We start from the raw sequence: 13,420 nt of genomic DNA on the forward strand, positions 1-13,420 counted from the left end.
CAGTCAAATGCCTTATACCAGTACTTCACCACTGCAGTTTGTGAACAAGCAGCTCCAGAGCAGCCCCGCAGAAAACAGTGCTGGAGGAAGGGGTAAGTATAACATCATTTATTTTGAAGCAACTGGAGGGCTTTTCAGAGATTTTTTTTATTATTCCCTTTAGCTGTTTACCATAGACCTCAATATAGAATAAGCAATGGACAACATTTGGCAAAGATCAAGCCAAAAAAGTGGGTATGCTAGTTGTGGACAAAATCCCTGCTAAGAGCAGTATATTCAAGTTCAGATAAAAAAAGGTAAGTGTGCAAACAGTGCAAAATGGTTGTGCAGTGCCATAATATTAATGATCTATCCTCAGGATAGTTCATCAATATCAGATTGGTGGAGCCTGACTCCCAACACGCCCAACCAGAGTGTTGTCTCCTTTGTAGCGGTGCAATTACAGTTTTACTTAATACAACTGTAAAAACCTGTAAATGAGCTGTACACTTGTGTGACCATCATATGACCAGAGAAAATTAATTTTTGAGAACCATAAGGAAAAAACATATAAGAAAATTGGTGATTTTTTTTCATACAATGAACATACTTTAACCCCTTTATATATAGTATATTATATAAGGACCCTATAGTTCAGACATTACATTGCCTATGGAGAGTAAAGAAATGTAGGAAAACAGATGATGATAGAGACAGAAAAAGAAAATTTGGACATGTACATAATCCCTAAGCAAAAGCACAAACACGTTTCTATTTTGGTGATGAGCGAACTTACCTTATTCTTTTGTCCTCTATTTTCCTGAGGTTTTCATCACGCTTTAACACAATTAAAATGGCCTCTTTTTCTTGGTCCGACAAGTAGGACAAGTTGAGTATTTCTTGCCTTTTAGACATCATTTCAAGCAATCTAAAGAGTCAACCTCATACAGATGAGATAGTTATTATTATTCTTTTCTGGTTATATATTTTGCAGGGACGCTGGCACTTAGTTCTTGAGTAACTGGAGAGTTGTTGAAGTTGAGTTGTACTTTATGGCTGCAGATCGATATGTAATAAAGAATCTTCATAGTTGTCCAATCTGGGAAAAGCAATAATCAACATAGTTCATATCCATATCCGTTTGGTAAGCTGAGCAAGGCCACTGTTATGTTGCCCCCAGTGTTTACAATGTGAGCAGCTAATAGTGGCAGTGTGACTGACAGCTCTGTAAAAATAGACAGATGGATGATAGATAGATAGATAGATAGATAGATAGACAGACATAATTAAAAAAAAACTGAATTAATTATAAACAAATGGTGTGGCTCACACTGCACAAAAGGAATTGGAACCCAAACCCAAATTGCCAAAAAAAGGAAATAATGTAGTAAATGAATATAAATAGGCACACCACATTCTGGAAAGATATGACGGACCACCTTTGGAAGATTAAAACATCTTCCCAAATGTATTTGTATAGAAATGAACTAAAATAATTAAATTAAATTAAAATTAAAATAGCAGTGATGATTCACATAACACAATAATTAATTAGCAGTGATGGTTCACATGACACAATAATCCATTTCATTTCTAGAAAACTTCACACATAAAAATCCAATTATGTATGTTGTAAGCCTAAAATGCAATAAATGTTGAATTTATAAGATTTAATCAATGATCAATGTTCCTGGTATTTAGATCTCATGATTAACTGGTCCACAATACTTAAAGAAAGTGATATCAGTCAAAGTTCATGATTATTGTTCAGAATGCATGATTTGCTAAATTAAAAAATTAAAAATTCTGAAAAAACAGAGTGTATCCGATCCGATCTAGGTGTCTAGAGTTAATACAGTGGCAAACTGTCATGGGAATAGAGCTCCACTATTCATGTCCCTCTTCTGTGGGAAATATTTGTCAAGAATGTTTGTGAGTATTTGAAAGTAGCGCTTGAAATGAATGCCAAAATTCAAAAACAGCCATAATTTAGTCAGGTTGACTACTTTAAAATGTTTGCTGTTATGCTGTGTTTTACGCACCCTGTGGGCCAGAAAGGCTATGTATGGGAGAAAATAGTTGAGTTGGCAGCCTTGGTAACAGTTGCTGGTTGTGGGCTGGTCCCATCTTCCACTGGCTAGAGTAGTAGAGAGATTCTAGCGCGACAGGCTAGAGTGAAGACCTGTTTGGTGTGTGCTGCTGCCAAGTAGGCCTAAAAAAACTCTCCAGGGAGACACCATCCCTGAGAGGAAAAGCTTCCAGACTAGTAACTTTGCTGTGGGAACTGCTATTTCTATCCTCAACATCACAACCACTCCTGTACTCCCTGTTCTCTCCTCCCCGCGGGTTCACTGCAAATATAGCATAGCCTGCTATCTCCAATCATCAGAAACTAAATACCAGATGGAAAATCTTCAGCACATGTGCCATGTGTGTATATGCATCAAAGAAAGAAAATTATCTGGCACCAAGGTGAACTGGGAACTTAAAGTAGCCATGGAAGAAATACTAAAAGTGGCCCCGTTTTGTAGTTGGGCCCAAATTGATGGAAGGCAGGGCCAGCAATACCATATTGTGGCACATTACCACATACCACCCCAACAGAGCCAAACACCACAGTCCATCATAAAATACTGCCAGCAGCACAAAATACATCCCCACAAACTTCCACTGGCCGGCCCTGAGGAGGGCCCAGGTCTATGGCCAATTCGCCCCTGTCTGGCACTGCTTCTTAAGTGACCAGCTCCATAGGAAGCATGTGTTAAAATGCTTGAGTGTCTCAGCATAAATCTCCAATTTTCAGGTGTTACTCAGTATATACAAGTATAGATCTGTAGCACAAAAGAATAAAAAAAAAATACGGCACTCACCCTAAAGTAAAATCTGTACTTTATCGCTCAAGCAGGAACATCAGATGTGGACTAGTTCTAATCCATTATCTGATGTTCCTGCTTGAGCAATAAAGTACAAGTTTTACCGGTGCTGGTATTTTTCAATTTCTTTTTTGCTACCTTGGTGGACATTCCGTAATAGGGCTGTGTTTCTGAGCCTGCAGTACTCGCTGCAGGGTGTGGGGATATGCAAGTCTGCCCGAGCATGCAACAATATTTCATGGGCTGGTTGCTAGGGCACTGACATGGGCCCCTCCACTGTATTGTCATCCTCACAATGGTGATTCAGTTGAATACTGTGGTGGGTCATGAGAGCCAATGTCTATCTGTCCCAAAGTTCACTCTCATGGGCCACATGCCACTAGGCCTGAAGCCTATGAGAGGACAGCACAGGTGGAACAATGACGTTATTGTGACCGCTTGAACCAGGATGGAAGCAGCGCAGAACACAGACTGGAGTTATCTGCTTATCATTACCGTTAGGACTACAATGGCAGATATCACCTATAGATAGATAGACAGACAGACAGACAGAAATAATCCAAAAACTCACACCACTACAGAGTAGTTGAATAATTGTAATAAAAACAGCCATAATTTAGCGTGATTTATGTATGATTGCAGACACAGTATCCACCATTCACAGTAGGTGATTGTCAAAGCTTATCTGCTCCCTCCTGACCATTTAAGCACAGGTCACAGAACAAACTGAATACAAAAAAAAAAAAATCTACAATCAGAAACTAAAAACAGATTAAAGGGAAGGATATGTATTGCTATATGGTTTTAACTGGCACATCCTTTTATCTATCTGGTTTTAACTGGCACATTTAAGTGACGCATCCCTTTAACTTGTATTGAACATGGTATGAAATGATAACAGGAAGATACTTTGCATAAGGTAAAACAAATTCTGCTAAGGCATGTTGGGAATGTGCTTGTCATCTAGAAGGTACATGTGAAATCATTCTGCAGGATTGGAAAATGTTAAGTATGTTTAGGAGGTTTGTATTACTAAAGCAAACAGTCTTTCTAAGAAAGAAAATAAAATGTATGCAGCACAGCGCTCAATGGACAAAACATTTACTTGTATTGTCTGAAAAGATTTGCATAGGCTGAGCAAACAATCTTTAGACACGCACTCCACACAGGCACAGCTGTGCATGTATGCAGCACACCAACATACACAGACATAAAACATGCTATCTATAGTGGCCTTTTTTCCTGAATATATTCATAAATGTCCCAAATTTACTAATGTATTGTTATTATCCATATTGCTTCCTTTGCTGTCTGGATTAATTTTTCCATAACATTATACACTGCTTGTTGTTTCCATGGTTACGACCACCTTGAAACCCATCAGCTGTGGCCATGCTTACACACATAAGCCAAAACAGGACTGAATAAGCCAAAACAGGACTGAATGAGATTAATAAGCCAAAACAGGACTGAATGAGATATTACAAGGTATTGAATGTTTTTCAGGAAATTTTTAGACATCCAATGTTAACTCACCAGTGATATTCTAGTACAGTAATTCGTTTCATCCTACTTCAGTTTCCCACACGCATTATGAACCTTCTCATTCTGGCAATAAATAGCAAAATAAAAATGCCAGAGTGCTTTCTTCAGCATCGCTGCCATGCATATATAGCAGAAGTACGGGGCTTAAAAATGCTCCTCCACCATAATCACCAGGTTTCTACTGTTTTAAATAGCAGAGACCCAGGGCTAATATCTGCAATCAATTGTGACCACAGCATCTGAGGCGGCACTCCCTCGGCCCAAATGGCTTCCCCGCACTTAGGTCGGGGAAGTTGTTCATTTGTGGTAATAGCCTCGGTCTCTCTGAAGAGTTGTAGGCTATTACAGCTGTAGTTCTTATGAAGGCCTGCAGGTGGCAGGGCTCCATAAAAAAAATTGGGAATGTGCCATACACTGCAATTTCTAATTCATCGCAGTGTAAGGGAGAAGTCATCTGAAGATCACATTTTCAAGTCCTTTAGGGGTGGGGTTTTAAAAAAGTTGAAAAAATTTTTTAAAAGTTTTTTTTTTTTAAATCTACAAAATAAAAAAAATATAAAAATTTTAAATAACTCCCCTTTCCCCATTATAAAAATAAAAAATGAAAAAAAGAAATATCATGTACACCGCCATGTTGCAAAACGCCCAAACTATTAAAATATAGGCGTATGTATCCCATGATCAAAAAGGCATACATACTACAAAATGGTATAGATAAAAACACTACAGACCGTCCCGCAAAAAAATTAGCCCTTACACAGCTTTGAAGATGTTATGGGGTCAGAATATAATCATGCTTTTTCAAAAATTTAATTTTTTTAAGTATTAACACAAGAAAAAATACACAAATGTGGTATTATACTGACTTGCAGAATTAAGGTAACAGGTCAGTTTTACTGCATAGGGAATGCCGTAAAAAAGAAAGCCTATGGGTGAATTTTTTTTTCCATTTCCACCCCATTTGGAATTTTTTTCCAGCTTCCCACTACATTCTATGGAATATTAAATGGTGCCGATAAAAAGTCTAACTTGTCCTGTAAAAAAAAAAAAACTCCATACGGCTATGTCAATGTAAAAATAAAAAACCTATGGCTCCTGGAACGCTAGGAGTAAACAGTGAAAACTCAAAAAATAAAAATTGCCCAGTCCTGAAAGGGTTAAGCAAACACATACACTTGCCAAACTTTATTACTGAATTGCTTCCATGTTGGCTAGAGCCAAATCAGTAACTATAAGTAGATGTTTTTTTCATGTGAGTCACCAACTGGCCAATATGCATAAATACACCAGAGAGAATAAACGTTATGTGGAATATTTATTGTAGCCAGGTTTATAGGATATCCTGTAAATGTCATTCCAATTTAGATGTAAGAATTAGCTAAAGGAGGAGCAGCTAGCAACCAGCTGGACAGTCTCCAAGCTGCCGAACCCTACTCAATTGTGACGTCAGCTGTGATATAGATAGGACCAACTTTTGTAAGCAGTATATTTGTAAAATAAAATTGTACTTTAATGGGGTCCTGCCAAGTTTTGACGTAAGGGGACAACTATCCAGTGATCCTGAGAACGGGGGTGCTGGCGATAGCCAACTACAGCTGTGAATATGGGATAACTTCAAGACTTCGCACAACCCCTTTAAAACAAGAAAATAACTTTAGGGTTAGTTCATGGGCAGATTTCTTTCAGTTTATAGAACTCCCACAAAAAAATGTATTTTCTGACCTGTTAGAAAGGCCCATGATGTAATCTTCTTACCAGTGTCTATAATCGTGAGCTATCCCCTCCCTTCTGTTTCTTGACTGTGTCATGTGACCAGCAATCAGACTCTCCAAATAACACAGCATCTTGTGTGGACAGGAAGTCAGTTTCTTTGTGTATTCCTATCGGAGCCTCAATGTCAGTCTCATAGGAATGAATAGAGAAGTAACTGACTTCCTGTCCTGTGTCAGTTTGAGAGGGAGAGTGTTGGTCACATGACACAGCTGAGGATCAGAAGGGAGGTTATAACTCACAAATACAGTCACTGATGAGAAGATTACATTCACTACAGATTACATCATGACCTTTTTAGCAAGTCAGAGAATACATTTTTTGTGGGAGTGCTTCTTTAAATGCTGTGGACCCAGTAGCGGTTTAGCCTCAGTGAATGGAGGTGAAGGCAAGCAGACACTCACTCCAGGTTCCAGCCATGTCCCTTCTTGGCGCGGTCGCACCTATAATCCACAACTTAATGAAGTGCAGCACAATCATTGAAAACAATAGGGGGCAAATTTAGCGCTGCTGTCAGTGGCTATTAGGCACTGCATCCTAGCCAAATTCCAATAGCAAAGGAACCCGTGTGAACAGGGACAAAAAGAGGTATGCTAAAATTTTACTATTATCGGCCTATTCTTAAGTCAGCCCATTAATATCTGATCGGCAGGGGTCTGGAAATCCGCATCCCCACCTATCAGCTGTTCCTGAGTAGCTCCAGCACCGAAATTCAATGTGAGTCTATTTTCATGGACCAACAGTCCCCATACAATTCAAGGGGCCGTTTTTTTTAATCAGATCTTTTTTATTTGTAATTTGTAACACAATAAAGTGCATTTTATACAATCGAGTAAGGGGGCCGTTTTTAATTGATGTTTTTCAGAAAGACATCTTTGAAAAAAATGCCATTAAAAATGGAACATTTTGCCTTTTTTTTTGTCGGTGAATGAAGCCTTAGTTACGGGTACATTTACACAACAGTGAAAATTGAACGTGTACTTTTGTGTCACAGCCATTTTCAGAGCCTTTGAAGTCTATGGGCTCTATTTACATGGCCATTTTTTTTTATTTTATTTTTATTTCATTTCATTTTTTCAATGAAGAAAAACGAGAATCTCATGTTCTCATTCCACAATGTGCCTAGCTCACAATTGGTTTTAAATGATACAATTGATGACACAAGAAATCACTATCTTATACAGGCCATAGGGTGAGCCTGAGGCACATGAACCATATCAGGAATATTGCCAAAGAGGTAAAAACCTCATTATAGAAAATTTCTCATTGTCGGAAAAAAACCAATGTATGGCTATTGGTAAGCGATCAAAAATATTATATGTAAACTATGTTATGTTATTTGTGAATTATTCAGCTTTAGGGTTTCGGGACTATACATATTAGAAATAGGCATATAAGGCAAATACAGTTAAAGGCTATGAACACTTTTTGGGTCATTTTATTGCATTTTACTCATTTTGGGCTAAAAATAATTTTTTGCATTGATCTTTATTAAAACTCTTCAACAGTTTCTGTTCTACAGCCTTTCCTTTCAGTGAATCTGCAGACTATCTGTTTTGCAGAGATAATGAGTAAAATGCAAAGATAAAAAATTGCCCCTAACGAGGGATATGAGAATCAGCTGACAAATCTATCAAAATGCTACCATACTGGCTTGAATCAGATGTGGGAAATGAGGAAAAACAGGTTTAACAACCTGTTTTTGTACAAAAAACAGAAGTACTGGCCTGGGGAAAAAATAGATTTCTCCTGTCATTGTGTACATAACATAACAGTAGGAAACAATCACAGACTGGAAAAAATCCCCCTAAGGCCTCTTTCACACGGGTGTTCTGGATTTGCTCCGGATGCGTTGCGTGTGAATTGTGGGAAACCCACGCGAGTAGGCACGCAATTGCAGTCAGTTTTGACTGCGATTGCGTTCCAATGTTCAGTTTTTTTCGCGCGAATGCAATGCGTTTTGCATGAGCATGAGAAAAAACTGAATGTGGTACCCAGACCCGAACCCGGACTTCTTCACTGAAGTTCGGCTTTGGGTTAGGTGTTCTATTCATTTTATTATTTTCCCTTATAACATGGTTATAAGGGAAAATAATAGCATTCTTAATACAGAATGCTTACTAAAATGTGGATTGAGGGGTTAAGAAATAAAAAAAAATTAACTCAACAATTGATCGCGCAGCTGGTATCGTCTTCTTGCTTCTTCTTTCAGGACCCGCAAAAGGACCTTTGATGATGTAATTGGTGACGTCAGCGCAGGTCCTGCTGAATGAAGATAGAAATCTTCTATCTTCATTCAGCAGGACCTGCGCTGACGTCACCGTGCTCACCACGTGGTGAGCGCGATTATGTCATCAAAGGTCCTTTTGCAGGTATTGAAAGAAGAAGCAAGAAGATGATGCCAGCTGCGCGATTAATTGGATGAGGTGAGTTAATCTTTTTATTTTTTAACCCCTCAATCCACATTTTAGTAAGCATTCTGTACTAAGAATGCTATTATTTTCTCTTATAACCATGTTATAAGGGGAAATAATAAAATGAATACACTTTAATGGGGTCCAGGGTTGCTTTCATCCCTATCATCTCCTAGCAACCATGCGTGAAAATCGCACCGCATCCGCACCGCATCCGCATCACGCAGACCCAGAATATAGAACATGCTGTGATTTTCACGCAACGCACAAGTGATACGTGAAATTCACTGCTCATATGAACAGCACCATTGAAGTGAATGGGTCCGGATTCAGTGCTAGTGCAATGTGTTCACCTCACGCATTGCACCCGCACGGAATTCTAGCCCGTGTGAAAGGGACCTAACACAAAATCCTGTAGTTTTCACACTGGCTACTAAACCTAATAATAGTTGCTACTTCTTGGTCTGTACAGATCACTTTAATGCAGTTATCTGCTTATCTGTCATTCTAATCCTGCCTGTAATGATATCGCCTCTGTGTATAGATAAGACAGGATCCGCCATTCACAATAGGCGATTGTCAAATCTTATCTATTCTTTCCTTGTACTATGACCTCTGCACAGGTCACAGAGCATTCCTAGAAAACTCTCCCATCCCAAATCAATAAGGTCCCCTCCTGACCACTGTGTCTATGGCCCATGTGGCTGCCATAAAGCAGTTTTCTTAATGGTTTCTAAATGCTGTTAAGAACAGTTCAGGCAAGATGGTCGCCCCTATAATCATGCTTAGGAAATAAAATTAAAAAAAATGTGAAATAAAAAATAAAAAGGGATTAGAAAAATATTGCTATTTCGTTTTAACTTATAGAAAAAAAATGTTGGTGAGAAATTTCCTCAAAGGGAACTTGACATGTGGTTTATATGTTTGAAACTGCCCACAGTACCTTTTTCATCAGATTATCATGGTCCAGAAGTGACTTGATTCCGCTGAGTAACTTGCAAATCTGCAGAAAATGAATTTAGATTCTTGTTGTATGTAAATTAACTTGTTGAAGTCAAGGAGGTCGGCACAAAGCTCTTGGAATTCCGAATTTTTCCACCCGCACCCCTCCCCTTCTCCAGGCCAGGGAATGTCATCCCCTGTTCTCATGAGATCCCGCGCAGGCTCCGTTCTCTTTCACTTCCAGCACATGCCCAGTGAATAGCGGTGTACAGCAGCTGTAGAGAGGAGAGCGCTTCCCCCCTTTGGCGCATGTGCAGGGAAGCACTGAAGCCAGGGACTGTACAGGACTGCTCACTGGGCATGCGCTGGAAGTGAAAGCAGATGGAACCTGTACGGGATCTTGTGAGAACAGGCCTGACCTCCAGGAGGTTTGTGCCGGCATCCTTGACTTCAACAAGTTAATTTACATACAACGAAAACAAGATGCAAAATCAAAATGCATTTTATGCAGATTTACGAGTCACTCAAATAAATCAAGAATCACTTCAGGACGACTATAACCTGATGAAAAAGGTACTGTGGGCAGTTTCAAACACAAACAACATGTCAGCTTGCCTTTTAATAAGATCAATAAAAAACTACAGCAGTGTACAAATCTAAATATCCCAGTATTGATCCACACCCTAATTTTTCCCTATATGCCCCTGCCTAAAGCGGAACTCCCGCCCTGACAAGGGCTACAGTATCTCACTATCTTCGGTTCTTACCCTAGTTGATCTGTGGGGTATAACGTGAATAGATATAGACAGTGGGGTCAAAGTCAGGAGGGACAAAAACAACAATATACTGTAAATCCACAATGCTGTCTCAACTACTCAATGCTCTCAAAGATATAATGCCTATGATAATCACATATACACCACCATTCATTGGCCCGATGCAAAGACAATACAAACTTAAAGGGAACTTGTCATCAACTTTATGCTGACCTCAGAGCTGACCTTTTGTAACCACTGAGCACCGATCAGTAGTGTCCATTACTGCTCGCGTCTGCTCAGTTTGCACTGCAAGTTTTTTTTCAGCAGAAAATACTTTTTTTCTGCAGAAAATACTTTTTTTATTACAACTTTTCTTTAAAATTTAATAAAAAATTTCTACAAGCCCCTTCACGTGTGAAAACACTACATACACACCTCTCACACTAAATAAAGGTTTACACATTTCACACGTCACACCCCAATAAAATAAAAATGTCCAATTCATCCCAACGAGTATACTCAGCTGAAGAGGCATATGCCATCCTTGCCTCTGATACTGAGTCTGCCAGTGAGGGAGAAGAGGATGCCACTTTCCTCTACTCCTCTACCCCCTCATCATCATCATCATCCGCTGATAAGGGACCCTCTAGAAGGCGCCCCAGGGTAGCAGAGGAGGCAGCCCCCCAGAGTGAGCCCACATGGACCCCACCCCCTGACAATTATTAGCCCCAAATTTCTGAGTTTGTGGGCAACTCAGGAATTCTGATAGATCTTCTCTAAAGACTTTGTAAATTTAATGGTGGCCCAAGCCAATTTCTACGCCCAACAATTCATTGCTCAGAACCCTAGTTCGCCATAGACCCCTAGGTTGGACCCCAGTAGATGCAGCAGAGATGATAAAGTTTTGGGGACTCGTGCTACATATGGGTGTAATAAATAAAAAAAACGTTAGGCAATATTGGAGTTCTGACATTTTCTACCAGACTCCAATTTACAGTCAGACCATGACCCGGAAGCGATTTGAATCAATCCGAAAATTCCTACACTACAATGAGAATTCACAATGCCCAACCCAAAACGACCCAACATTTGACCGACTGTTCAAGTTTAGGCCTGTCATTGACCACTTCAGCAACAAGTTTGCTGAGGTGTGCAGCCCAGAGAAAAGTCAGTGTAGATGAATCCCTATTATTGTTCAATGGGAGGATTAGATTTTGCCAATACCTGCCTAGCAAACGGGCAAGGTATGGCATAAAAATATACAAACTCTGTGAGATTAGCTCCGGGCACACCCACAAGTTCCGCATTTACGAAGGGAAAGATTCCAGGATAGAACCTCCAGAATGCCCCCGTCCTAGGAGTTAGTGGGAAGATTGTGTGGGAATTACTGCACCCAGTGCTGGATAAGGGTTACTACCTCTATATGGATAACTATTATACCAGTAACTATTATACCAGCATACCCCTATTCATGTCCCTAACTGCCAGGTGTACTGTGGCTTGCGGCACAGTATGCAAAAATCAGAGAGGTATCCCTAGATCCCTGGTAGTGCAACCACTGAGAATGGGCGAAAGTAGGGCTCTCCGCAATGAGAATATGCTGGTGGTTAAGTACAAGAGGGACGTCCTTGTACTGACCACCATTCCCACTAGCGCCAGTTCCCCTGCCGCTGTACAAGATACCTCTACCACTGTCAACAAGCCAGACTGCATCCTTGATTACAACAGGAACATGGGAGGGGTGGATCTTGCAGATCAACTTATGAAGCCCAACTGCCACACGAAAAACAAAAGTGTGGTACAAAAAGCTGGCCGTACTCATTGTACAGATGGCAATGTGCTATGCGTACATCCTATTTATATCTTCAGGCCACAGAGGAACTTTCCTTCAGTTCCAAGAGGTGGTTATCAAGGCTCTAATTTATCAAATGCAGGCAGGGGAGGGTCCCAGTACTTATGGAAGTGGTGTCGTACCAGGGCAACATTTTCCGGGTCAAGTCCCCAAGACAGCAAGGAAGGGAAGGACCCAAAAAACATGCAGGGTGTGTCACAAAAGAGGGATAAGAAAAGACACCATTTTCCAATGCGAAACCTGCCCTGAAAAACCTGGCCTGTGCATGCAGAACTGCTTCAGAATCTACCATTCTTCCATGGAATATTAATTTAATTTCATCCTTTATGCTCCCTATAATATTTCCACTTTATATCTGATTTAGTCCACCTCACTTGCATATCCACTTTCCAACAACCACTAAATATTCTTTTCTGTGAGACACCTGTTTGCTAAAAAGTACCCTTTCCACCATTTAAAATGTTTGTACGGGGATGCTGTTTCCGAAAGAAATTTTTTAAATGCGACATGGCAGCTAAAATCCATGTCTGCCAATTCAGGCCTGCAAAAAACATATTTTGCACTTTGCCTCTAGAGGCCTGCTGTGCGCACATATGGGGTGTTCGCAAAATGGGGAGAAAATGGGGAACATATACTGGGGTGCATTTTGTCCTTCAACCCCTTGTGAAAGTGAAAAATTGGGGTCTGCTAGTAATTTTCCATTTTTACAAATGTGTGCTTTGAAATGCTTCTCTCAAGTAAATCTGCCTTATTTGAGACACCTGTTTGCTAAAAAGTACCCTTTCCACCACTTAAAATGTTCGTACGGGGGTTCTCTTTCCGAAATGGGGTCCCTTCTTGGGTTTTTTTCACTTCTGGGGACCTCAGAATTTTTTTTAATGCAACATAGCAGCTAAAATCCATGTCTGCCAATTCAGGCCTGCAAAAAACATATTTTGCACTTTGCCTCTAGAGGCCTGCTGTGCGCCAATACAGCAGGCTATGAGTACATATGGGGTGTTAGCAAAATGGGGAGAAAATGGGGAACATATACTGGGGTGCATTTTCTCCTTCAAACCCTTGTGAAAGTGAAAAATTGAGGTCTAGTAGTAATTTTTCATTTTTACAAATGTGTGCTTTGAAATGCTTCTCTCAAGTAATTCTGTCTTCTGTGAGACACCTGTTTGCTAAAAAGTACCCTTTCCACCACTTGAAATGTTTGTACGGGGGTGCTCTTTCTGAAATGGGGTCACTTCTTGGGGTTTTTCATTTCTGGGGACCTCAGGAATTTATTTAATGCGACATGGG

General features: G+C 40.0%; 1 protein-coding gene across 1 annotated transcript in view; it reads right to left on the reverse strand.

Moving 5' to 3' along the window:
- SYTL5 (synaptotagmin like 5) overlaps nt 1-13,420 on the reverse strand; it is a 169,380-nt gene that overhangs the window by 128,736 nt on the left and 27,224 nt on the right. The window contains exon 2 of the mRNA XM_040423794.1: nt 776-1,078. Coding sequence (XP_040279728.1) covers nt 776-897 — 122 coding nt within the window. The 5' untranslated portion in view covers nt 898-1,078. The remainder of the gene's footprint in view (nt 1-775; nt 1,079-13,420) is intronic.

Source organism: Bufo bufo, chromosome 3 (genome assembly GCF_905171765.1).
Source record: "Bufo bufo chromosome 3, aBufBuf1.1, whole genome shotgun sequence".
Taxonomy (NCBI): domain Eukaryota; kingdom Metazoa; phylum Chordata; class Amphibia; order Anura; family Bufonidae; genus Bufo; species Bufo bufo.